The sequence below is a fragment of the Homarus americanus genome, unplaced genomic scaffold, assembly GCF_018991925.1.
Source record: "Homarus americanus isolate GMGI-L3 unplaced genomic scaffold, GMGI_Hamer_2.0 scaffold36569, whole genome shotgun sequence".
NCBI classification, from domain to species: Eukaryota; Metazoa; Arthropoda; class Malacostraca; order Decapoda; family Nephropidae; genus Homarus; species Homarus americanus.
The window spans coordinates 10,913-37,500 of record NW_024715215.1 but is presented as its reverse complement, the minus strand read 5'-3'; the positions used below and the strand labels follow the sequence as shown (position 1 = coordinate 37,500).

Here is a 26,588-nt window from a genome sequence, read left to right as displayed (position 1 = left end):
TATGGAGTTGACCTGACCTGACCTGACCTGACCTGACCCCTCACAACCTAATGTGACATGATGTAATTAATCCTAACTTAACTTGACCTAACCTAACATAATCTATCATTGGGTCAGGTTAGGTTAAGTTAGGTTAGGTTAGGTTAGGTTAGGTTAGGTTAGGTTAGGTTACTTTAAGTTAAGTTAAATTACATTACATAAGGTTATATTACATTTCATTATGTTAAGTTAAATTATGTTACATTAAATTAGGTTAAATCAGGTTAAACTCATTAAATTAGGTTAAATCAGGTTAAAACACATTAAATTAGGTTAAATCAGGTTAAAACACATTAAATTAGGTTAAATACCATTAAACAACAACCACAAATCACCGACTACAATACAATAACAAAGTCATTTTCCCCAACAGATATTACTTCACACAAGCCAAGTCCCCTGAGCCGAGGGACGTGGTGGTGGTGGTCGACGCAGAGCAGAGGCCCAACCCCCTCCTGCAGAAACTGGTGCAGAGGACTTTTAATGCCCTGAGTCCATTAGATAGAGTACGTATGGGGTCGGTTGAGTACTAGGGGTCGGTTGAGTACGTGAGGGGTCGGTTGAGTACGTGAGGGGTCGGTTGAGTACGTGAGGGGTCGGTTGAGTACGTGAGGGGTACGTGAGGGGTCGGTTAGTACGTATGGGGTCGGTTGAGTACTAGGGGTCGGTTGAGTACGTGAGGGGTCGGTTGAGTACGTGAGGGGTCGGTTGAGTACGTGAGGGGTCGGTTGAGTACTAGAATGATAGATAGTGTCCTTTGTAAACTTGTATGACTGTTTTACTGAATGTCTATCTATCTAACTATCCATCTATCTTTCTCTCTCTCTCTCTTTATCTATCCATTATCTCTCTTTCCCTACGTCTATCCCTCACCTAACCTCTCTCTCTCCAGGTCGCCTTGTGTCTACCTGAAGATGACACCTGCAGTAGAGGTTCCTTGTCACCAGGGGTCGCGGGTGGCTGGCCTGAGGTCGACCAGCCACTCAGGAGACAAAAGTTACTTGGCACAGTTATCGTGGGTAGCAGAAGGAACAAGGAACGTCTCAATGATCTCCTGAATGCTTGGCTAAAATCGAGACCACCTACTGTATTGCCTTCTTCAGATGGTGTTGTTCCTTCTACAGTGCTACCTTCAGGGAACACTTCAAGGAACACCTCACCATCTTCAGCTATTTCTTCAGGATTCTCAAGTCACATAGCGGCTCTTACGGCAGGAACAGAGGTCCTTTTAAATAGCTTCAAGCAGCCGTTTAATCTTCCTGCAGGTGTGTTGGCTGGTTGAGTTGTCCCGTTTTAATTATTTTGTGAATATTTTAATTAGTTTTAGTTTTAAATTGTTTTTTGGTTTATAATTGTATTCGGTTTTAATGGGGGTTTACTTAGTGGGGTCAGGTTTAAGTTGGGTTTTTCTTCTCCATTAACACCTTCACTACAGGGACGACACTTTTAATATATGGTTAACAACAGAGGTGACCCCATACACAAGGTGTTAGTAGACTATCACCACTAACACCTTCACTACAGGGACGACACTTTTAATATATGGTTAACAACAGAGGTGACCCCATACACAAGGTGTTAGTAGACTATCACCACTAACACCTTCACTACAGGGACGACACTTTTAATATTTGGTTAACAACAGAGGTGACCCCATACACAAGGTGTTAGTAGACTAACAACAGGACGACTTTAATATATGGTTAAAAGGGACCCATACACAGTATATCACCACTAACACCTTCACTACAGGGACGACACCTTTTAATATATGGTTAACAACAGAGGACTATACACAAGGTGTTAGTAGACTATCACCACAACACCTTCACTACAGGACGACACTTTTAATATATGGTTAACAACAGAGGTGACTGATAATAAAAAAGGTAGACATCACCACTAACACCTTCACTACAGGGAGGACACTTTTAATATATGGTTAAAGAGGTGACCTGATACACAAGGTGTTAGTAGACTATCACCACTAACACCTTCACTACAGGAGGACACACTTTTAATATATGGTTAACAACAGAGGTGACCCCATACACAAGGTGTTAGTAGACTATCACCACTAACACCTTCACTACAGGGACGACACTTAATATATGGAACAACAGAGGTGACCCCATACACAAGGTGTTAGTAGACTATCACCACTAACACCTCACTACAGGAGGACACTTTTAATATTTGGTTAACAACAGAGGTGACCCCTACACAAGGTGTTAGTAGACTATCACTACTAACACCTTCACTACAGGACGACACTTTAATATTTGGTTAACAACAGAGGTGACCCCATATACAAGGTGAAAGTAGACTATCACCACTAACACCTTCACTACAGGAGGACACTTTAATATTTGGTTAACAACAGTACCTATACACAAGGTGTTAGTAGACTATCACCATTAACACCTAAAGGAGGACACTTTTAATATATGGTTAACAAGAGGTGACCCATACAAAGGGGTAGACATCACCTAACACCTTCACTACAGGAGGACACTTTAATATGGTTAACAACAGAGGTGACCCATACACAAGTAGTAGACTATCACCACTAACACCTTCACTACAGGACGACACTTTAATATATGGTTAACAACAGAGGTGACCATACATAAGGTGTTGTAGACTATCACCACTAACACCTTCACTACAGGACGACACTTTAATATATGGTTAACAGAGGTGACATAAAATGTTAGTAGACATCACCATTAACACCTTCACTACAGGGACGACACTTTTAATATATGGTTAACAACAGAGGTGACCCCATACACAAGGTGTTAGTAGACTATCACCACTAACACCTTCACTACAGGGACGACACTTTTAATATTTGGTTAACAACAGAGGTGACCCCATACATAAGGTGTGAGTAGACTATCACCACTAACATCTTCACTACAGGGACGACACTTTTAATATTTGGTTAACAACAGAGGTGACCCCAAACACAAGGTGTTAGTAGACTATCACCACTAACACCTTCACTACAGGGACGACACTTTTAATATTTGGTTAACAACAGAGGTGACCCCATACATAAGGTGTTAGTAGACTATCATCACTAACACCTTCACTACAGGGACGACACTTTTAATAATTGGTTAACAACATAGGTGACCCCATACACAAGGTGTTAGTAGACTATCACCACTAACACCTTCACTACAGGGACGACACTTTTAATATTTGGTTAACAACAGAGGTGACCCCATACACAAGGTGTTAGTAGACTATCGCACTAACACCTTCACTACCAAGGGACGGCAACTTTTTAATATATGGTTAACAACAAGAGGTGACCCCCCATACAAGGTGTTGTGGAGCTATCACCACTAACACCCTTCACTAGGGACGACACTTTTAATATTTAGTTAACAACAGAGGTGACCCCATACACAAGGTGTTAATGCATTATCACCCTTCTTACCTTCCACTACAAGGACGACACACTTTTAATATATGGTTAACAACCAGAGGTGACCCCATACAAAGGTGTTAGTAGACTATCACCACTAACACCCTTCCTACAGGGACGACACTTTTAATATATGGTTAACAACAGAGGTGACCCCATACACAAGGTGTTAGTAGACTATCACCACTAACACCTTCACTACAGGGACGACACTTTTAATATATGGTTAACAACAGAGGTGACCCCATACACAAGGTGTTAGTAGACTATCACCACTAACACCTTCACTACAGGGACGACACTTTTAATATATGGTTAACAACAGAGGTGACCCCATACACAAGGTGTTAGTAGACTATCACCACTAACACCTTCACTACAGGGACGACACTTTTACTATATGGTTAACAACAGAGGTGACCCCATACACAAGGTGTTAGTAGACTATCACCACTAATGTGAAATTCTTCTCAGGAATCTCACTAATTTCATATATTTTTAAATCATATTTATACAAATTCCCGTAAAACAAAATCACAACATCACCAAATATACACAATAACAAACAAACCACACCTCATAAACTACCATAAACTACCAATTAAACTACCAATTTGTACCCAACAGAATCACCACACTTTGTTATGGTGTACGTGACGGATCGGTCAGGCTGGCAGCACTGGGAGGAGGATGAAGAACTAATGGCAGCCCTCAATGGAACCCTCGATCAGTCTATATCAATTGTAGTCAACCCAATCAAAGGTAGATGGATATTGTAGGCCTATTGATAGTTAATGTAGGTCTATTGATGGCTAAATTAGGCCTATTGATAGTTAATGTAGGTCTATTGATGGCTAATGTAGGTCTATTGATAGCTAAAGTAGGCCTATTGATAGTTAATGTAGGTCTATTGATGGATAAAGTAGGCCTATTGATAGTTAATGTAGGTCTATTGATAGCTAAAGTAGGCCTATTGATAGTTAATGTAGGTCTATTGATAGTTAATGTAGGCCTATTGATGGCTAATGTAGGTCTATTGATAGTTAATGTAGGTCTATTGATAGTTAATGTAGGTCTAATGATGGCTAAAGTAGGCCTATTGATAGTTAATGTAGGTCTATTGATAGCTAAAGTAGGCCTATTGATAGTTAATGTAGGTCTATTGATAGCTAAAGTAGGCCTATTGATAGCTAAATTATGTCTATTCCCAGCTAACGTAGAACAATTCCCAGCTAACATCAAACAATTCCCAGCTAACGTAGAACAATTCCCAGCTAACATCAAACAATTCCCAGCTAACATCAAACAATTCCCAGCTAACATCAAACAATTCCCAGCTAACATCAAACAATTCCCAGCTAACATCAAACAATTCCCAGCTAACGTAGGTATTGTAAATCACCAACAGACGCAGGGGAAGGAGTTAAGGACACAGAATTGCTTCACCTCAATAAATCAACGCTGAAATTGGTCGCATTTCCCACACTGGAGAAATTCTACGCCTCTCAAACCAGCGTGTCCAGGTGAGACAGACAGACAGAGAGACAGAGAGAGATAGATACATAGAGACTTATTAACGTTGTGAAAATTAATATACTGTCTTATTGTCTCTCTAACTACCTCTAACTACCCAACAGCTTCGGGGTAACAGTGACAGAACGTCCAGTGATTCCTATGCCATACTGGGATGCTTTTGGAGACGGGTATATTATGTCAGTCTGCTTACCACTGTCAGCACGAGGAGAGTTCGTTGGTGCTACGTGTATTGATTACAGTATAATTAACCTACTAGCTGATGTTTCTATTGATGGTTAGTGTCTAGTGATTTCTAGTTAATCTAAAGTTAATGGTAATCTAATCTAAGTTAGTCTAGATTAGGTCACAATAACTGACCTTACTCCGGCAGATATCAACAATGCCTACCTATATTTCTAATGATGGTTAGTGTCAAGTAATTTCTAGTTAATCAAAGTTAATGATAATCTAAGTTAGTCTAGATTAGGTTACAATAACACCCCTCACTCCAGCAGATATCATCAATGCCTACCTATATTTCTAATGATGGTTAGTGTCAAGTAATTTCTAGTTAATCAAAGTTAATGATAATCTAAGTTAGTCTAGATTAGGTTACAATAACACCCCTCACTCCAGCAGATATCATCAATGCCTACCTATATTTCTAATGATGGTTAGTGTCAAGTAATTTCTAGTTAATCAAAGTTAATGATAATCTAAGTTAGTCTAGATTAGGTTACAATAACACCCCTCACTCCAGCAGATATCATCAATGCCTACCTATATTTCTAATGATGGTTAGTGTCAAGTAATTTCTAGTTAATCAAAGTTAATGATAATCTAAGTTAGTCTAGATTAGGTCACAATAACACCCCTCACTCCAGCAGATATCATCAATGCCTACCTATATTTCTAATGATGGTTAGTGTCAAGTAATTTCTAGTTAATCAAAGTTAATGATAATCTAAGTTAGTCTAGATTAGGTCACAATAACACCCCTCACTCCAGCAGATATCAACAATGCCTACCTATATTTCTAATGATGGTTAGTGTCAAGTAATTTCAAGTTAATCAAAGTTAATGATAATCTAAGTTAGTCTAGATTAGGTCACAATAACACCCCTCACTCCAGCAGATATCAACAATGCCTACCTATATTTCTAATGATGGTTAGTGTCAAGTAATTTCAAGTTAATCAAAGTTAATGATAATCTAAGTTAGTCTAGATTAGGTTACAATAACTGACCTTACTCCGGCAGATATCAACAATGCCTACGTGTTCATAGTCAACAGTCAGGGCAACACAGTGGTGCACCCTCTCCTGCCGTCACCCCACGCCCTGACGATGGACCCAGCATATGTCACCATCGATAAGCTGGAACGGGACCCTAATGTCAGGTCTTTTCTTAGGGATATCGTTAGACAGAAGCCGGGGTTTAAGGTAATGTTTTCTTTATAGTGTAAGGTCCCTCTATATGTAAGTTCCCTCTATATGTAAGTTCCCTCTATATGTAAGTTTCATCTATATGTAAGTTCCCTCTATATGTTAGTTCCCTCTATATGTTAGTTCCCTCTATATGTAAGTTTCATCTATATGTAAGTTCCCTCTATATGTAAGTTTCATCTATATGTAAGTTCCCTCTATATGTTAGTTCCCTCTATATGTTAGTTCCCTCTATATGTTAGTTCCCTCTATATGTTAGTTCCCTCTATATGTAAGTTCCCTCTATATGTAAGTTCCTTCTATATGTAAGTTCCCTTCATATATGTACAAGGGCCCTCAGTAGATTAAAGCAAACCCAACCTAACCTAAATCTAACCTAATCTAACCAAAATCTAACCAAATCTAACCAAAATCTAACCTAAATCTAACCTAATCCAACCTCTTATCTACAGGACGTGATAAAGGGCACCCGAGTAGTGTCCGTGGGTAGGCCAAGGGGCAGGCTCAACCTACCCAATGCTGTCCAACGTCAGAGGGCCAGCCTGCGTTACCTCTGGGGACCTATAAATGGCACGGATCTTAGCATTGCCCTCGTATTGCCTCTCAAGAGTGGGAAGGTAAGGCTTGGTTGAGTGGGGGGAGTGGGAGGTGGGAGAGGGAGGAGTGGGAGGGGGGAGAGGGAGGAGTGGGAGGTGGGAGAGGGAGGAGGGGCAGATGAAAGGGATATTTTTAACACAATTCTGGTTTTGGGGAGAGAGAGGTGTTGACAGGTGTTAAAGTGGTCATATATACAGCTCTCTCTCTCTCTCCCTCTCTCTCTCTCTCTCTCTCTCTCATTAGTTTACTTTAGCACCGTAGTCCCTTAAAATGTCATTGTCGTTACAGGTCATGGCATCAAAATACCATTGTTACAACTCTACCGATTGCCACATGAAAGATTTCCACTACCATCTGCCAAAACCCAGCAATACGAGGTCATTCTGTAGGTTCTTTGGCACGGTGAGTGAGGTTAACCAAGTTTGACCTGACCTGACCTAACTTATATCTGACATAACCTGACATTATATCTGACATTATTATTATTATTACTACTATTACTACTACTATTGCAACTAGTATTTTTCTATTGCAGAGAGCCATTGCAGATAAGGGTCTGGTCAAATTTGCACCAGATTGTTTCAACGACCTCCTGGGTTATATAAGAGGCGAAACTAACCAAGAAATAGCACTCTTGTACTCAATATTTCACGGCGACAGTCCCTACGACGAGCTACTAAGTGTAAGATGAAAGAGAGATACAAATAAAACTCAGAATACAATAAAAACACTAATAAAACACAATAAAACACTAAAATAAACCTCCTCAATTTACTCACAGAAGGATTTAAGAGCCAGTGTGAAGCTAGTTGAGAAGGCAGAACGTGTGTGGAAACGAGCAGCTAATCTCAGTAACTACATCGGTCAGCAGTATATGGGGACAGCTGATGGAACCCTTATAGCTTTCCCTGGCACCGTACTCAAGCAAACATACGACCATAGAACTAGGCCATGGTTAGAGGGTGCTGTTAGTTAAGTGATTATGGTTTAATGATCGTTAGATATTGACGTATTTTGTTTATATACAGTACAGTGGAACCCTTGATATAATGGACTTTCATCTCTATATAGTTCATTAAATCAAGGTTTCAAATCTAACCCCAAAATAGGCCTATACCACTAAATTACATACCTGGCGATGTATCATAGGTCTATACCATTAATTAAATAACAATTCCCTCACAAAACGCAATTCCACCAGGTACCTGTTAGCGATATCGACTAACGAGGAGGATGCCGTCTCAATGACCACACCCTATTGTGATGAACTAGGCGCTGGAATGATGTACACAATTACCAAAGCTCTACAAGGGCCATTAGGCAATCCGATGGCTGTGGTTGCTGGAGACTTCACATTGCAGTACATTCAAGCAATATTTCTCAAGAATGTCCCATATTGTTCCCAACATACGTGAGTTAGGGAGAACTTTTTGGTTAGGTTAGGTAGATTATGTTAAGTTTCAATAGGTTACATTAGATTAAATTACGTTATATTAAGTTACATTAGATTAAATTACAAGCGTTCTAACCTCACTCCTCACAGATGTCTACTGGTGGACAGACTTGGGTACATAGTCATCAAGTTGGACCAGGTCCCCCACAGCACCTCCCCCCGTGACTGCCACAATGACACTGACCTAATCTCTGCCCACATCACCTCCATAGCTCCGGATATTGGTGAGTCAATCTGTCCTAGTGCTGAGATTATTGAGGACTAATTATCATGGTTATTTAGTAGAATTATGAATGGTTGTTGTAGTTTAATTATCGAGGACTAATTATCATGATTATTAGTTATTACAGTAATTATATGATGTTATAGCAATAATTATAATTAGCAGTGAATTATTAACCTGACCTGACCTAACTTGACCTAACCAACGCAACCAAACCAAATTCAACCAAAACCTAAAACCTAACCAAACCCAACCAAAACCTAACCTAACCAAAAAAACCCGTAAAAACATCAATTTCTCTCTCAATAACCACCATATCTACTTCCCATCGACCAGCTCGTGACTTGATATCCAGTAAAGTACTTCGACGCCACGGATGTCACGACTACGAGAGAGAAGTAACATTCTACTTCTGGTCTATGGAACTTAATGGCTACAAGACCCAACACAAAGGGAAGTATTATCTAATGTATAAGATTCCGGCGTCTAACCTGTTCCTGGTGGTGCGAACTGAACGTCTGATGGGCTATGATAGCTGCCACTGTGATCATTTCCTGGTGAGTTTAGGGTGTGTGGGGGGTGTGTTGGGGGGGTGTTGGGGTGTGTTGTGTGTGTAGGGGGTGTTGGGGGTGTGTTGGGGTGTGTGGGGGTGTGTGTGGGGGTGTTGGGGGTGTAGGGGTGTGTTGGGGTGTGTGGGGTGTGCTGGGTGTGTGTTAGGTGTGTTGGGTGTGTTGGGGTGTGTGTGTGGGGGTGTGGGGGGGTGTGTGGGGGTGTGTTGGGGTGTCCTGGGATGAAGACTAAACCCAGGACACAGTGGTAAGATACACTAACACCATCTATCCTCGAGTCAAAAGATGAATCCAACAAACAAGCTCTTAACGACTCAAACTGCCTCGTTAGGGTCATATATTTAAACCACAATATAATATAATCAAGTAACTGTAATTACGTCATAACCAGACCATAATATCAACAATGTAAACCATAATTACAGAACGAGGAAACGATGGAATGTCGAAATACCTGTGACCTCGCGTGTGAATGTCCATGTGTAGCTGGGCTCAATACTCGACCCTGCCATGACCTCGCTTCTGACCTCCACAGGTATGGGGTCAAAGGTCATATAACTGTATTTAATTTTGGATCTAATTGATGATTTCACATACTTATGGTATCTCGGTGGTTTGGTTAAGTTAGGTTAAGTTAAGTTATGTTAAGTTAAGTTGGGTTAAGTTAAGTTAGGTTAAGTTAAGTTAGGTTAAGTTAAGTTAGGTTAAGTTAGCCATGAGTTAAGTCGGGTTAAGTTAAGTCAAGGTAATCCAACTTAACCTAATCCCACCTCGAGTACTAACAGAGAGAGAGAGAGACAGAGAGAGAGAGAGAGAGACAGAGAGACAGACAGAGAGAGAGAGAAAGAGAGAGAGAGAGAGAGAGAGAAAGAGAGAGAGAAAGACAGAGAGAGAGAGAGAGAGAGAGAGAGAGAGACAGACAGACAGACAGACAGAGAGAGAGAGAGAGAGAGAGAGAGAGACAGAGAGAGAGAGAGAGAGAGACAGAGAGAGAGAGAGAGAGAGAGAGAGAGAGAGAGAGAGAGAGAGAGAGAGAGAGAGAGAGAGAGAGAGACAGAGAGAGAGAGAGACAGACAGACAGTACAGACAGAGAGAGAGAGAGAGAGAGAGAGAGAGAAAGACAGAGAGAGAGAGAGAGAGAGAGACAGAGAGAGAGAGAGAGACAGAGAGAGAGAGAGAGAGAGCCTAACCTAACCTAACCATCACTAAACACCCAACATTACCTTAAGCTGTGTACACCAACAACCCTAATGGCCAACCCTAACGATCACTCTACCGTCGTCAGGTGGCCGTTACCAGCATGTAAACCTCGAGGACTGACTCTAACTACCGCCAAGAACTACACCTCCAAGCAGCTATCGGCTCTTCCTCCTTGCAATAACGCCAAGTGCGATGTCTTCGAGGATGAGACGTAATGTGATCTGGTTATTCGAGTTATAACTTAAGATGAGAGAGAGAGAGAGAGAGAGAGAGAGAGAGAGAGAGAGAGAGAGAGAGAGAGAGAGAGAGAGAGACACAGAGAGAGAGAGAGAGAGAGAGAGAGAGAGAGAGAGAGAGAGAGAGAGCATCCACCATGTATACTAAACACAGGTATACAGTCCACCATGTATACAGAAAATGACTGGCTCGTGTGTTGACAATTTACCAAAGCTCTCGGACTAATATGACGAGGATAATCGAGTGAATTATTTAGTTAAATCCTCGAGGTCTTATGAGCAAAGGCATCCATGTCCAACAGATCTTCAAGAGTGAGGTTGCTTCCCTGCCTGGAGTACTGTCACCCCATCTGGTTATTGAGATATGCTAGTGATGTGCTAAGTCTGGTCCCCGAGATATGCTAGTGATTGTAAATGTCCAAACGAAGGCAACTACCTAATTTGTACGACAGGTGAACAACAGGTGATTTTATATCCACCTCTATATAGTTCGTTAAATCGAGGTTCCACATCTAACGGAACCTCGATATAACGGACTTTCCTCCCCATACAGTCCATTAAATCGAGGTTCCACATCTAACGGAACCTCGATATAACGGACTTTTCTCTCTATATAGTCCATTAAATCGAGGTTCCACATCTAACGGAACCTCAATATAATGGAGGTGTCACCATCGTCTAATTACTCTTCTTCTCCACACAGAAACTGCAACGAGGTCGTTTTCTGCCTGTGGCTAGGGAACAAGTGCATACATGTAGATTCTCGTTGAGGTCCGTATGTATGTATGTATTCCACGAAGACTTCAATCCCAAAACAAATATTGTATATGTAATTTAATTGTTTTTTGTCCTTGTATAATAATTAAAAAAAAAGGACACTCTGCATGTTTGTAATTCTTGTATTTGTCTAACTATAAATAGGAGACACACAAATACAGTCTCCATGTTTTTATTTGTTTGTATCTGTGTCTAATAAAACAAATACACATGCATCTGTCAATTGTTTTTTGTATATGTCGTTGCATCTATAGCCAAGACATCAATATATAACCATGATTTTAATGTGTTTTTATGTCCTTGGGGCAATAAACGCCACGATCACTTTATGAATCTCTTCTCTGGACAGTATGCAGGTTTCAATTGTCTATACTGTATATGTCGTTGCATCTATAGCCAAGACACCAATATATAACCATGATTTTAATGTGTTTTTATGTCCTTGGGGCAATAAACGCCACGATCACCTTATGAATCTCTTCTCTGGACAGTATGCAGGTTTCAATTGTCTATACTGTATATGTCGTTGCATCTATAGCCAAGACACCAATATATAACCATGATTTTAATGTGTTTTTATGTCCTTGGGGCAATAAACGCCACGATCACCTTAAGAATCACCTCTTATAGTTAAACCTCAAACCAACGTCCTCGAAAAAAAAAACCACCGACATTCGACTTAAAAACACAAAAATAAAAGCTTAAAACTAAACAAAAAACAAAGAAAATAAAACAAAACCAATACTTTTATGTTTTACTTTTATAAATAAGACTTAAACCACACACTTATAAACTAGCATACAATACTTTTAACTTTATTGATAACGCATAATTGGACGATATCGGCGGATTACAAAAAAGATATCGGCAAACTTATCGATACAGTTATATCCCCGTCAGCCGGAACAATCGGTCCAGAACGCTTCCGGGAACGAGATATTTCCGGGTAACCAGACTACTCCCTCAAACCCGGAAAAATATCCCCCATCTCCGGAATTTTCTCGAAATTTCCCGGAAAATCGTTCCCAGATCCGGAATTTTCTCGAAATTTCCCGGAAAATCGTTCCCAGATCCGGAATTTTCTCGAAATTTCCGGATTTGGTAACGATTATCCGAAAAAAATTTAAATTCCGGCCATTGGAGAGTTACGGGTTTGAGGGATTCTGGGTAACGGAGATATTACTTATAAATTAATTGGTATTCTTTCAATCAAATGTTACATACATCCCTGGACTGGCATCTAAAGTATATATATAAAGTCAAATTCCTTAAATAATTCTCTAATACAACTTAATATTTCTGTTTGAATTATTGGACTATTTTATTGCTATTTAGTCTTGGTTGAAAGCTGAATAAATATATTTTAACTAACCATCTGACTATTTTATTCCTAGTTTATACAGTCTTAGTAGAAAGTCGAAATAATATATATTTTAACTAACAATTGAGCTATTTAATTGCTATTTTATTCAGTCATAGTTTAAAGCTGAATAGTGTCATTCTTAACTAGCAATTGGGCTATTCTATTGCTATTTTATTCAGTCATAGTTTAAAGTCGAATCAATTGTAATTTTTCACTAGTAATTGGGCTATTTTATTGCTTTTTTAATTAGTGTTGGTTTAAAGTCAAATAAATAGTGTAATATTTCACTAGTAATTGACCTATTTTAATAATTAACAATCATACAATACATTAACTCTTAAAGACCCTCAGAAATACTACAGTTTTAACTTAAAATTAAATGATATTTTTATTCCAGTCGATTTATTTAATATTTCCTACTAATTTAACATATTAACGTTAAATTCCTTCACAAACTCCTAAGCCAATTTAACATTTCAATTTTAACCTCCAACTAGGCGAAATAATTGCTATATAATTCACCCTATCATGTTGGCACCTCTAACGTAAACCTAACGAAAGCTAAGGAGAGGTAATTAATCCATCTATTTAATCTATTTAATCTATGGACGTTTCTCTATAGTATATAATGCCAAGTTTTTTTTTTGGGGAAGGAATTAAATACCATTTTTTCGAACTCTTATTATTATTATTATAACCCCAATCAACTCTACGTACATTTATAACGCTACAATACGATCTTCAGGAAGGTAAACGAGTAAACGATCGGGCACTAAAAAACAAAAACAAAACAACCTTTCCTTAGGGGTTCAACTGACATCAAAATAAACACTACCGTACTTTTCGTTTCATTGGGGGCATGAAATCCTCTGTCCAATATATGATTATTACCTCAAAACAACTCGATAAAAGTTGTATTTTAACCAATCGGACTTTATTTTAACCGATCGGACTTTATTTTAACCAATCAGACTTTAAGACGCATCTAGATCCCATTCCCAAAATATACCCCCAAAAATACTAGATGGGTTCCAACATTGCACCAGGAATCACCAAAATTAAATCCATTCATATATTCACGGTTATTATAAATAGTAGATGCGTTTCCCGACATACGGACATCCAGACACGCGGAGGAACTTGTGCGTATGTCCGATTGGCCGTTGGCGCGTTACACAATGGGGTTAAATCGTCAGCCGTCGCAAGAGTGGACGGGATGAGAGAGAGAGAGAGAGAGAGAGAGAGAGAGAGAGAGACAAAATCTCCAAACTACCATCCTATAATACCACAATAGTGCAGTATACAGTACCTCAAACTACCACAGTGCATCAACCTCACTAACTAGCACTAACTAGGACAACAAAACCTAACCAACCCGACGACCTCAATGATTCTTCACTCCGTTGACGCCATTCACCGACGAGGAGGACGAGTTAGTGGACGTCGCTGCTGTTGTCTTGACGTTTCCAGGGGGAGTCGTTACGGTCTGTGATCTGTCCAATACCGTCGCTTCGAACGGCTCGTCTTTAGCATAGCCGTCTGGGTTCATCGTCTGCCACCTCCAGAAATCCTCGCCTGTGTAAGCAATTGATTTAAGACGTCACGAATGTATGAGATGTGTGGTCGATTAATTTATTCCTTTGGGAGCATTATAGAGGAGCATTATATAGGAGCATTATAATCATTTTAAGAGAATTATAAAATATAGGACTTGATTCTAATTGTTTAAAGAGCATTATAAAATTTAATATACACTTAATTTTCCTTCAAGAGCATTATAAAGTATAGGAGCATTATATAAGAGCATTATAATCATTTAAAGAGCATTATAAAATATAGGACTTGATTCTAATTTTTTAAGAGTATTACTGTATAAAATAAAGGAGCATTCTTATCATTTTAAGAGCATTATATAGGAGCATTCTAATCATTTTAAGAGCATTATATATGAGCATTCTTATCATTTTAAGAGCATTATATAGGAGCATTCTAATCATTTTAAGAGCATTATAAAATTTAATAAAATCACTTCATATTCCATCAAGAGCATAATACAATAAATAATAATGCTCCAAGGCCATTTTATGACCCCTAATGAAAATAAAGAATCTGGTGGTTTGATCGACTAACATATCATCGTAGTACCTCCTTGCCAATTGTCTCTTTATCTATACTGTCTACGTAAACACGCCCAAAACTTCTCGAACATCGGACCAGCAGCTTAGTCTAGGGTCTGCGTAGGTAACATTATCGTGGAAAAAATAAAATAAATAATCTCGATCACCAAAACAAGATGGTCGTGAGAAGGAGCAAAATAGCGCTCGTCTCAAAAAGATTTGCGATTCCTTGTTTATTTTTCAGATCGTATTTATAGCATTCGAGAAGTTTAGGGTGAGTGTGTATTATTTGTATATATGTATGGTGTATGTATATATGGTATATGTATATTGTCTATATACATGTTAAACAGATTGTTAACATGTGTGAAGATTTTAGTGGATATTATTACAGTCAACCCTCACTTTATGCGGTTAATGTAACCCACAGGGTACCGTGGAAAGTGAGAAACGCGTAAAGTGAACATCATAACATATGGGATTAATTGAAATAGAGACCGGGCCGGCCCCCCAAACTCCACTTTTTGACGACACACAACTATGTTGTAGTAAAAATATTATCTTAACTTTATGATGGTATGCACACACAATTAATAATTAAGAGAAATATCAATAATATTAGGTTTTTTTAACACTAACATTAGTAGAAAAGATGGCTGGGCACACGGGGATGGGCGGTTAGTTCCGGGGCAGAGGTCAGATTATTGGCCCTCACCTGTATCACTTGTATCAATTGTATCACTATCCACCACAGAGGCTTGCAGGGCCTCTTTGTCAAACCCCTCAAAGTCCATATAAGTCCATATCCTCACTATAATTATCACTATCACTGACTTGGGCCGGCTGTGGTGGGTGGCGGGTGAAGAACTGGTAATGTTTTGATGACTGGGCGACCTTGTGCGCACCATGTTCGCGCCGCTTACGCAACATGGCGGATGGCGGGAGGTTTGGATTCAAAAATGGCGCGGCTCGCCAGCCGCTCTCCGCGTAAAGGGGTACACGCACTGCGGAATGTGAGCATCCTGGGTTCCGGCAGGGCACCGCGTAAACGTGGAAACGCGGAATGTGGGGCCGCGTAAAGTGAGGGTTGACTGTACTATTAAAATTATTATTATTATTAAAATTATTAATATTAAAATTATTATTCTTATTATTATTAAAATTATTACTATTATTATTACTATTATTATTATTCCTATTACTATTATTATTACTATTACCACTACTATTATTTTTACTACTAAATGTTATATTTACATAATAATAATGACTAATTATTACATTATTTAAAGTAATTAAGAGTTGTAATTACACACACTTACTTAAATCTACTTAATACACAACACAATTTTAGAATCTTATGAGCATACAGTCATAAATATAAGTCATTCCAAAGATTAGGTTAGGACACACACACACACACACACACACACACACACACACGCACACACACACACACACACACACTTTCTTTAACACAACTAAATTACTCAGACAGCTGAAGGGTCACCACTTGAAGCTAAACCAATGAAAGGTTCTTAATATATTCAGACGAGAGCCAATAGGGATGAGTCCTGGCAGTTAGGGAACGGAACGGAACGAGACAGAATGGTATGGAACGGAACTACTTAAAATGTCAATTGTGAGGTCATTCAAGACTCGACCTGACCAATATAAGGTCAGGTAGACATTTAGGAGCCAGTACATGCCCAGTACTTGTCAATGGTGTGTAACAGAGAGCCAGTACTTGCCAACAGTGTGTAACAGAGAGCCAGTACTTGCCAACAGTGTGTAACAGAGCCAGTACTCACAACAGTGTAACAGAGAGCCAGTACATGCCCAGTACTTGCCAAAGGTAACAGAGAGCCAGTACATGCCAACAGTGTGTAACAGAGAGCCAGTATGCCCAGTACTTCCAACAGTGTGTAACAAGAGAGCCAGCACTTGCCAACAGTGTGTAACAGAGAGCCAGTACATGCCAGTATTACTTGCCAACAGTGTGTAACAGAGCCAGTACTTGCCAACAGTGTGTAAAGAGAGCCAGTACATGCCCAGTACTTGCCAACAGTGTGTAACAGAGAGCCAGCATGCCAACAGTGTAACAGAGAGCCAGTACTTACCAACAGTGTGTAACAGAGCCAGTACATGCCAACAGTGTGTAACAGAGAGCCAGTACATGCCAACAGTGTGTAACAGAGACATGACCGACCAAGAACAAACACGATTAACTGAATAAATTAAAAGACGAAAAGTTAACAAAAACAAACAAAAACAAACGGATAATCAATCACGTTTAACACAAAATAAAATTCCAAATCACGAAGACAATTTTAATTCACTTAAATAAACTCAACCCCAGAGCAGAGATGTTGTCGAGAGAGCCAACGAGCCTATCGTAAACTCGAGCCTTTATGAATGACCTGAAGAATAGCCACCCCCCCCCCAGAGAGTTTTAGGGGTGGTTACTTCAGGTTGGTTAGGCTCAAAGAGAGAGAATGAGGCTCTGGTAGCACTTGGGAGAAGTTTGGGGAGGGGAGGGAGGCGGACACCAATCTCAGCACTACAAGATATCGTGAGAAACTTACTAAATCACCCACCGTTACCTAACCTTACAAGAAAGATGATGGTTAAGAAAATGTCTCACGCCCGATGTCAACAAACTATTGAGGAGGAAAATTTGAAATAATAGGTATACATGAAGATAGAACAATAGGCAAATAATACAATCTCGTGCTTGTTATTGTCCAAGTCTATAGGCACACACACACACACACACACACACACACACACACACACACACACCTCGCTCGTTGGGAATCAAACCCTGGACCTCTGTGTGTGAATAGGACTCGCTACTACCTCACCTTAACGACAACAAAGGCAATCTTAGGCATTTTGGACTCATGATACATACATACACACATACATACACACACATACATACATACATACATACATACATACACACACACACATATTGTACTGTCAAATATTCACAAAATCAGGCTATATATTTTTTGTCACACCCTTAAAATAGCCAGAATCTTACTAGCTACATATATATGCAATTGGCTATTTTTCCACACCCTGAAAATAGCCAGAATCTTACTAGCTACATATATTTACAGTTGGCTATTTTTCCACACCCTAAAAATAGCCAGAATCTTACTAGCTACATATATATACAGTTGGCTATTTTTCCACTCCCTAAAAATAGCCAAACTCTTACTAGCGACATATATTTACAGTTGGCTATTTTTCCACACCCTAAAAATAGCCAAACTCTTACTTGCAATAAAAACTAGCATTCCACCAGTCACCCTTAGCACCACATGCTAGTTAATAGAACAGCTCAAGCAAGTAACACCAAGTAACACAGATATGAGAGATTTAAGTCGCAACCCTAGAGATGGAAAAAGCCGTGAATTTACAAGAAACGGAAATAATAGCTTCACGTACAGGTAAACAAAAATAGCAGCCAAATAGCAACACCAAGCAGCAATGTGATCGAGGCTATAGGGTTAGGTTAGGGTTAGGTTACGTTACATTAAGGTTAGGTTACGTTAGGGTTAGGTTAGAACTCTGCCTCCAGTTCGGCCTTGATGTAAAGCAGTTAAGTGTGTTGTTTGGCCATGTGAGTTTATGTGGGCCATATTGGGTCATGTAGGGCCATAATAAGCTATATAGGGCCATAATAGATGCACCTGATTGGCCGTTTCAAATCTGTCCAATTTCGTCCTGAAGTAATGGTGTATTTCTAAACGAGTTTATTCATAATGACCGTTTATGACGAGAAAGATGTTTAGTTAAATTATATCAGAAATATTATACAAGAATTAACTGTTAAACTCTGGTAACAAATTGACGCTTTCGGAGGACGCATTTAATATATACTTATTTTTACCACAATATGATAAATTACAGACATATTAAGACTAATTACATATTAGTAATATTACATTATACAAAAAACAACATTTTAAAAGATCAGAATAACATTGAAATATTACACGACCTCTGATAAACTTCCTACGTGTTTATGTTTGAAATAATTAATGTATATCTTTAAATAATTTAGCTAAATATCTTTCTCGTCATAAACGGTCGTTATGAATAAACTCGTTTAGAAATACACCATTACTTCAGGACGAAATTGGACAGATTTGCAACAGCCAATCAGCTGTGAGTATTGATGAGGGGGCGGGGCATCTCTTCTCAGCTGGGAAAAACCGCACTATAGCGACAGTACATGGGATACTATCGACAGTACATGCTCAAGACAGTACATGGGATACTACCGACAGTACATGGGATACTACCGACAGTACATGCTCAAGACAGTACATGGGATACTACCGACAGTACATGCTCAAGACAGTACATGGGATACTACCGACAGTGTACAACAAACTAACACAGTGAACAATGTCTTATGGAAGTCTAACCTTTGTGGACCATCTGAAGATTAGATCCCCCTCTTGATAGCCTTGGGGGGGGGGGAGGTTAAGACTTAGGTGGGACCCCTCCTGGGATGACAGGGGGTAGCCTCAAGATAATCCACAGAGGTCAAAGTAACACACGACCTCGTCCACAACTAGACCTTAGACTAATTTACCAAGACACCCCCCCCTCCCCCACCAACCACCCCAAGGTATATTAAAATAAGAGTTAGACAGTTATAGGCATCTTGGTAGTTGGAACTCATATGACTTACACATATTCTCGAGCGAGTATTTTGCCGTCCACCCCAATTCAATCGTGGCGAGGGTCGTGTTAGCAAACATCGAAACAATATCTCCTTCCCGTCGAGGTTTCAATTCGTACGGCACTTTACTCTCTGTGACGGCCTCAAAAGCCTTCACGAGTTGTAATACAGACACCCCTTGACCTGTGCCCAAGTTGTAAGTCTGTGGAAAAGTTACAGGCGTCAGTTTTTTTTTTTGTAACGGCAAGGATTAGCATCGGTAATGACCCTCTGAGAGATTGAAGTATATAGAAGGGAGGAGAGATAGTGAGAAATATCCAGTGTAGTTACCTATATCATCCATCAGTACATCCATCCGTACATCCATCCACACACACACGACCTATATATGACAAGAGACAATTGAATATCTCTATCATCCACACACACACGACCTATATATGACAAGAGACAATTAAATATCTCTAATTTACTTACATATACACGATCTATATGTAATGAGAGAGATAGATAGATCAAATATGACCTGACATTTACAAGAGGTGAGAGAGAGAGAGACAATGAGATAAATTAACCCATGTCTCTATCTCTATATTACCTGGAGAACAGAGAGACAATATTGAGATACTGTCCCTTATAATTATCTCTCTCCCATACATATTAACCTGGAAATAAGAGACAAGAGACAATGTAACCCTGAAAATAAGACACAGTAAAGAGAAAGAAAAACCCCTCAAACTTATCTCTCTCTACTTAATAACCTGTAAATAAGACAATGTAACCCTGAAAAGAGACACACACACACACACACACCACCATACTCACACATGACCTCAAAACTCCTGGTCGGTTTCCACCCCAGCTGCGCAGTGCCCCGCCTCCCATCGCACACCAGGGTGGCGACATCTCCGACCCTTCTGCCGCTGTACTCAAATGGGATCCGAGTCTTCGTTATGCGTTCAAATTCCTTTATAAATTCCAAGACAGAGATACCCTGTCCTAACCCCAGATTGAGGGGCTGTGAGGAGAGTAGAAAGGGGTTATAGTTTGTCCCTAAACCCAAGATTAAGGGAAGGAGAGGAGTGAGGTGTTATAGTTTGTCACTAACAGGGCTGGATTCATGAGTGGGCAGCTGCCCAGGGGCCTCCACATGTGCGGTAGTAGCTATATCAGGGCTGGTCGACTTGAAACCACATGAATGACTCCAGTCATGTGTCACTTTTGTGTGTGTGTGTGTGTGTGTGTGTGTTGGGAATTTGTACACTATCAATAAATATACAATTAATTAAAAATTTCTCAATGTTCTAATTACCTCAATATAACTGCATATGGCTTCAAAATTCTCCAAAGAAGGGTTCAAATTTCAACAATTTTCCCGGGGGGCTTACAGCGCCCCCCAGGAACTCCCAGATGTTTAGGCTCGCTTCACTCGCCACCCCACCCTCTTGGGTAGTTATAATGAGGGGGGCCTCCACAGGTCTAAATCCGGCACTGGTCACTAACACACAGATTAAGGGGAGGACTAAGGGGTTATAGTTTGCCCTAAACCACAGATTAAGGGGAGTAGAAAGGGGTTATACTTCGTCCCTAACCCACTGATTAAGGGGTTGTGAGTCATTATTGTTCATTAATTTTGGGGGATTTTTGTACAGCAGGTTTTTGTTGATGGTATAATCTTAGTTGGTTTATGGTATAATTTTAGTCTTTTCTGGTACAATTATTTAAGTTTTTGTTGATGGTATAATTATAGGGCTTTATAGACACTGGTACAATTATAGGGTGTTTTTAGATGATGGTACAATAACGTAAATGTTCCTGTAGTTGATGGAATAAACTCGGCCCACCTCGCAGTTCATTGTCTAAACATAACATTCGATTATTACTGATAAATCGTTCATAAATCTCTATGTAACTTTTGGACACTAAAATTTGGCTCAATCTTCATTACTTTTATACTTATATACTTTTACTTTTATCCCAAATTCAATATAAGTAAAGATGTAATTTACTTTTCGAAATTAACTTTGATGAATTAAGTGGAAAGAAAGTCAGAGGAAAAAGGACATTTATTTATGAGTGTATATTGGGAGGTGTATTTTGGCACTTATGCCCCTCTGATATACAATGCCTCAGTTAAAAGGGATAAAATCATCGAGCAAAATATATATTAAAAGTGTCGTCCCTGTAGTGAAGGTGTTAGTGGTGATAGTCTACTAACACCTTGTGTATGGGGTCACCTCTGTTGTTAACCATATATTAAAAGTGTCGTCCCTGTAGTGAAGGTGTTAGTGGTGATAGTCTACTAACACCTTGTGTATGGGGTCACCTCTGTTGTTAACCATAATTAAAAGTGTCGTCCCTGTAGTGAAGGTGTTAGTGGTGATAGTCTACTAACACCTTGTGTATGGGGTCACCTCTGTTGTTAACCATATATTAAAAGTGTCGTCCCTGTAGTGAAGGTGTTAGTGGTGATAGTCTACTAACACCTTGTGTATGGGGTCACCTCTGAGCTAAATAAAATCATCTGTAATTAACCAAATATTAAAAGTGGCTATATGAAAAGGAAAGTCCATTATATCGAGGGTCCGTCAGGTGTGAAACCTCCATCTAATAAACTACAGTAATATCCCTGTTAGCTGGAACAATTGGTCCAGAGCACTTCCAGGAATGACAGATTTCCAGGTAACCAGAAGACTCTCTCAAAGCCGGAAAAATATCCCCCGTCCCCGGATTTTTCCAGGTACTGTACTTGAAAAATTTACTTGGAATTGTCTAGAAAATATGTTCCATGGAAAATCGTTCCCAAAGCCGGAGCTTTCTGGAAAATTACGGCTTTGGGAAAGATTATCCGAGAAAATTTCAACTCCAGCTATTGGAGTGTTACGGGTTTGAGGGATTCTGGGTAACGGAGATATTACTGATATGGAGAGAGAGACGTCCGTTATATGGAGGTTACAAAGCACGTATATACAGTAATATTATTATTACAGTAAACCCTCGAATATCCGGACTAAAATGGGGGGACCACCTGTCTGGAAAAGCCAATTGTCCGAATCTTCCGGCCAACGTACTAAATAACGATATAAAAAACACCTTAAATACAGTAAATATTATCCTGACCACTGGGGTTAGTTATACAGACTTTATCCTTAGAATAATCAATAATTTTAAACAATATCACTGTACATGTACTCAAACGTACTACACTAAAGTACAAGAATTTTATCTCCTATGCAAAATATATGATGTTTATATTCAAATTATTCACCATCTCACAAGGATTACATCACCACAAGTTATATTCTGCTAACTTTAGTCTATGATATTATATAAGATAAAGCTTTTAGCCTAAACGACCTTCACCCCAGGCTGGGAATTCTTCTTAGGGAGTCTCACCCAAGAGCCATAAATATTGTTTCCGAACCTTCCAAAATCCGGATCTTCGAGGGTTTACTATAATATTATTATTATTATTATTATTATTATTATTATTATTATTATTATTACTATTATTACTATCATTATTATTATTATCATTATTATTATTATTGACCGATTTGTAAATACTGTATCTAACATAACAGAATCAGGTTATGTCATATTAACCAAAAAAATATTTCAATGTATAATAAAGTAATAAAACTATACATAAAATACATACATTCATACATACCATACACATATATACATATACATACATAACTGCATTTAAAACCCCATAAAAACATACAAACTAAGACTAATTCACTCAACAAATCACTAAGGTATACATGGAAATATACATAACATACATATATATACTATACATATATACATAGCCTCTCAGAAATATGTATAAACACCGCCTTATGAATTTGTCTGGTGGTGGTATGAATGTTCGTGGCACTACTACAACATGAGGTCTACCACAAGCCAGGACAATGTTGCTCGTAAAATTGTACATATGTCCACACAGTCGCCACGAAATTCTATTAGATATTGTATAGCGAGACCTCGATTTAATGAACTATATGGAGATGAGAGTCCATTATATCGAGGGTCCGTTTGATGTAAGACCTCGATTTAATGAACTATATGGAGATGAGAGTCCATTATATCGAGGGTTCGTTAGATGTGAGACCTCGATTTAATGAACTATATAGAGAGGAGAGTCCATTATATCGAGGGTCCGTTAGATGTAATACCTCGATTTAATGAACTATATAGAGATGAAAGTCCATTATATCGAGGGTCCGTTAGATGTGAGACCTCGATTTAATGAATTATATAGAGAGGAGAGTCCATTATATCGAGGGTCCGTTAGATGTGAGACCTCGATTTAATGAACTATATAGATGAAAGTCCATTATATCGAGGGTCCGTTAGATGTGAGACCTCGATTTAATGAATTATATAGAGAGAGAGAGTCCATTATATCGGTCCGTTAGATGTGAGACCTCGATTTATTGAGACTATAGATGAAAGTCCATTATATAGAGGTCCGTTAGATGTGAGACCTCGATTTAATGAATTATATAGAGGAGTGTCCATTATATCGAGGGTCCGTTAGATGTGAGACCTCGATTTAATGAATTATATAGAGATGAAAGTCCATTATATCGAGGGTCCGTTAGATGTGAGACCTCGATTTAATGAACTATATAGATGAGAGTCCATTATATCGAGGGTCCGTTAGATGTGAGACCTCGATTTAATGAACTATATAGAGATGAAAGTCCATTATATCGAGGGTCCGTTAGATGTAAAACCTCGATTTAACGAACTATATAGAGAGGAGAGTCCATTATATCGAGGGTCCGTTAGATGTAAAACCTCGATTTAACGAACTATATAGAGAGGAGAGTCCATTATATCGAGGGTCCGTTAGATGTAAAACCCCCATTTAATGAACTATATGGAGCTAAAAGTCCATTATACCAAGACCCATTAATGTTGAAACACAAGTACATTATAAGGAGGTGGTTCCACTATACATAACATATACATTTTTCTTGAGATTCTAAGATATACATAGATATATACATAGATATATACATTAATACATGTATATATTGTACCTTAAAGCGAAGATGTTCCTCGTCGAGCTTTGAGAGAGCAGAGACGTGGCCAGAGGCTAAGTCCATTACGTGAATGTAGTCCCGAACTCCTGTAAACAAACACATCACTATTACCTGCAACACTATCTGCAACACATTAATACTACCTGCAACACTATCTGCAACACATTAATATTACCTGCAACACATTAATACTACCACTACCTGCAACACTATCTGCAACACATTAATACTACCTGCAACACTATCTGCAACACATTAATACTACCTGCAACACCATCTGCAACACATTAATACTACCTGCAACACCATCTGCAACACATTAATACTACCTGCAACACCATCTGCAACAAACATTACTCAGTCAATTGTTTATGTCTGCAGTTAATATTGAATTGTCCCAAGTTTGGTTAAGTTAGTGTTAAGTTGGATTAAAACTACCACTACCCCACCCACTACCACCCTACCCCACCCCACCCCACCCCCTCCCCCCCCCCATACCTGTGCCATCCGCGGTATCATAGTCGCAGCCAAAAATAGTCAGGTTCGGCTTCTTCCCTATGGCGACCTGACCAATATAAGGCATCAGATTGGTGAAGTTCTTAGTGGGGTCTTCTCCGAGGCGGCCAGACGGGTGGGCTCCTACCGGGTTAAAATACCTCAGTGCGATGATGTTCCATTTCTGTCGAGGTGGGATTTTTATGAGTTTTGATGAGTATGGGGATTAGGTTAGTTTAATTTAGAGTTGGGTTAGGTTAGTTTAGGGTAGGTTAGGTTAAGGTAGGATTAGGTTAGGTTAATATAGTTATTTCAATAGCTATCACTAATATAACTTGTAATTTTATAAGGCATTTTGAGTTACATTTTTTCTACTGCAATAAAAATGAAGATTATTAATTACAAGTGATTATTTATTAATGGAATGTGAGCTAATTGACACATCACAACTCCTACACATCCCTACACACCTGCTCAGCACGAGACAGATCCTTCAACATCTCCTCGATCAGATACTTGGTGCGACCGTAAACATTCGTCACGGCTCCGGTGGGGTGATCCTCGGTGATGGGAAGATGTTCGGGGTCGCCATACACCGTGCAAGACGACGAGAAGACCATCTGGTAGACGTTGTTAGCCTTCATGGCCTGAGGGAAGACAGTCAGGGTATTATGGGTAATTAGACCTGTACGCTGTTAGCCTTCATGGTCTGAGGGAAGACAGTCAGGGTATTATGGGTAATTAGACCTGTACGTTGTTAGCCTTCATGGCCTGAGGGAAGACAGTCAGGGTATTATGGGTAATTAGACCTGTACGTTGTTAGCCTTCATGGTCTGAGGACAGTCAGGGTATTATGGGTAATAGACCTGTACGTTGTTAGCCTTCATGGTCTGAGGGAAGACAGTCAGGGTATTATGGGTAATTAGACCTGTACGTTGTTAGCCTTCATGGCCTGAGGGAAGACAGTCAGGGTATTATGGGTAATTAGACCTGTACGTTGTTAGCCTTCATGGTCTGAGGGAAGACAGTCAGAGTATTATGGGTAATTAGACCTGTACGTTGTTAGCCTTCATGGCCTGAGGGAAGACAGTCAGGGTATTATGGGTAATTAGACCTGTACGTTGTTAGCCTTCATGGTCTGAGGGAAGACAGTCAGAGTATTATGGGTAATTAGACCTGTACGTTGTTAGCCTTCATGGCCTGAGGGAAGACAGTCAGAGTATTATGGGTAATTAGACCTGTACGTTGTTAGCCTTCATGGTCTGAGGGAAGACAGTCAGGGTATTATGGGTAATTAGACCTGTACGTTGTTAGCCTTCATGGCCTGAGGGAAGACAGTCAGGGTATTATGGGTAA

At 39.4% G+C, this 26,588-nt stretch overlaps 2 protein-coding genes and 1 long non-coding RNA gene across 5 annotated transcripts in view; 1 reads left to right on the top strand and 2 right to left on the bottom strand.

Annotated features, from left to right (window-relative positions):
• Positions 1 to 12,058, top strand: part of LOC121854788 (VWFA and cache domain-containing protein 1-like) — a 17,468-nt gene extending 5,410 nt beyond the window's left edge. For all 3 annotated transcript variants that reach the window (XM_042349581.1, XM_042349573.1, XM_042349589.1), the window contains 16 exons: positions 413 to 545; positions 932 to 1,304; positions 4,106 to 4,240; positions 4,887 to 5,001; positions 5,116 to 5,288; positions 6,253 to 6,434; positions 6,890 to 7,054; positions 7,323 to 7,436; positions 7,570 to 7,716; positions 7,816 to 7,988; positions 8,236 to 8,445; positions 8,578 to 8,711; positions 9,047 to 9,267; positions 9,705 to 9,814; positions 10,565 to 10,690; positions 11,419 to 12,058. In XM_042349581.1, the coding sequence (XP_042205515.1) occupies positions 413 to 545; positions 932 to 1,304; positions 4,106 to 4,240; positions 4,887 to 5,001; positions 5,116 to 5,288; positions 6,253 to 6,434; positions 6,890 to 7,054; positions 7,323 to 7,436; positions 7,570 to 7,716; positions 7,816 to 7,988; positions 8,236 to 8,445; positions 8,578 to 8,711; positions 9,047 to 9,267; positions 9,705 to 9,814; positions 10,565 to 10,690; positions 11,419 to 11,485 (2,578 nt within the window). In that variant the 3' untranslated portion in view covers positions 11,486 to 12,058. The remainder of the gene's footprint in view (positions 1 to 412; positions 546 to 931; positions 1,305 to 4,105; positions 4,241 to 4,886; positions 5,002 to 5,115; positions 5,289 to 6,252; positions 6,435 to 6,889; positions 7,055 to 7,322; positions 7,437 to 7,569; positions 7,717 to 7,815; positions 7,989 to 8,235; positions 8,446 to 8,577; positions 8,712 to 9,046; positions 9,268 to 9,704; positions 9,815 to 10,564; positions 10,691 to 11,418) is intronic.
• Positions 1,590 to 2,090, bottom strand: LOC121854814. The gene is made up of 3 exons (XR_006086640.1): positions 2,055 to 2,090; positions 1,781 to 1,800; positions 1,590 to 1,641 (listed from the first exon to the last, which is right to left on the bottom strand). It is a non-coding gene; the product is annotated as an uncharacterized LOC121854814 (long non-coding RNA).
• A 1,448-nt stretch (positions 12,059 to 13,506) lies between the features above and the next one.
• Positions 13,507 to 25,904, bottom strand: LOC121854806 (UDP-glucose 4-epimerase-like). The gene is made up of 5 exons (XM_042349601.1): positions 25,703 to 25,904; positions 25,236 to 25,416; positions 24,735 to 24,823; positions 19,687 to 19,879; positions 13,507 to 14,430 (listed from the first exon to the last, which is right to left on the bottom strand). The coding sequence occupies exons 1-5, from the start codon at positions 25,874 to 25,876 to the stop codon at positions 14,240 to 14,242; spliced, it is 828 nt and encodes a 275-aa protein (XP_042205535.1). The 5' UTR covers positions 25,877 to 25,904; the 3' UTR covers positions 13,507 to 14,239.
• Positions 25,905 to 26,588: the final 684 nt, after the last annotated feature.

Bases quoted from the DNA above. Each gene is read 5' to 3' on its own strand.
- LOC121854806 (XM_042349601.1), bottom strand. From the start codon at position 25,876: ATGAAGGCTAACAACGTCTACCAGATGGTCTTCTCGTCGTCTTGCACG. The intron at 25,417-25,702 runs GTGTGTAGGGAT...CCACCTCGACAG, and splicing joins ATCTGTCTCGTGCTGAGCAG to AAATGGAACATCATCGCACT. The intron at 19,880-24,734 runs GTACAATATATA...ACTTTTCCACAG, and splicing joins AGGAACATCTTCGCTTTAAG to ACTTACAACTTGGGCACAGG.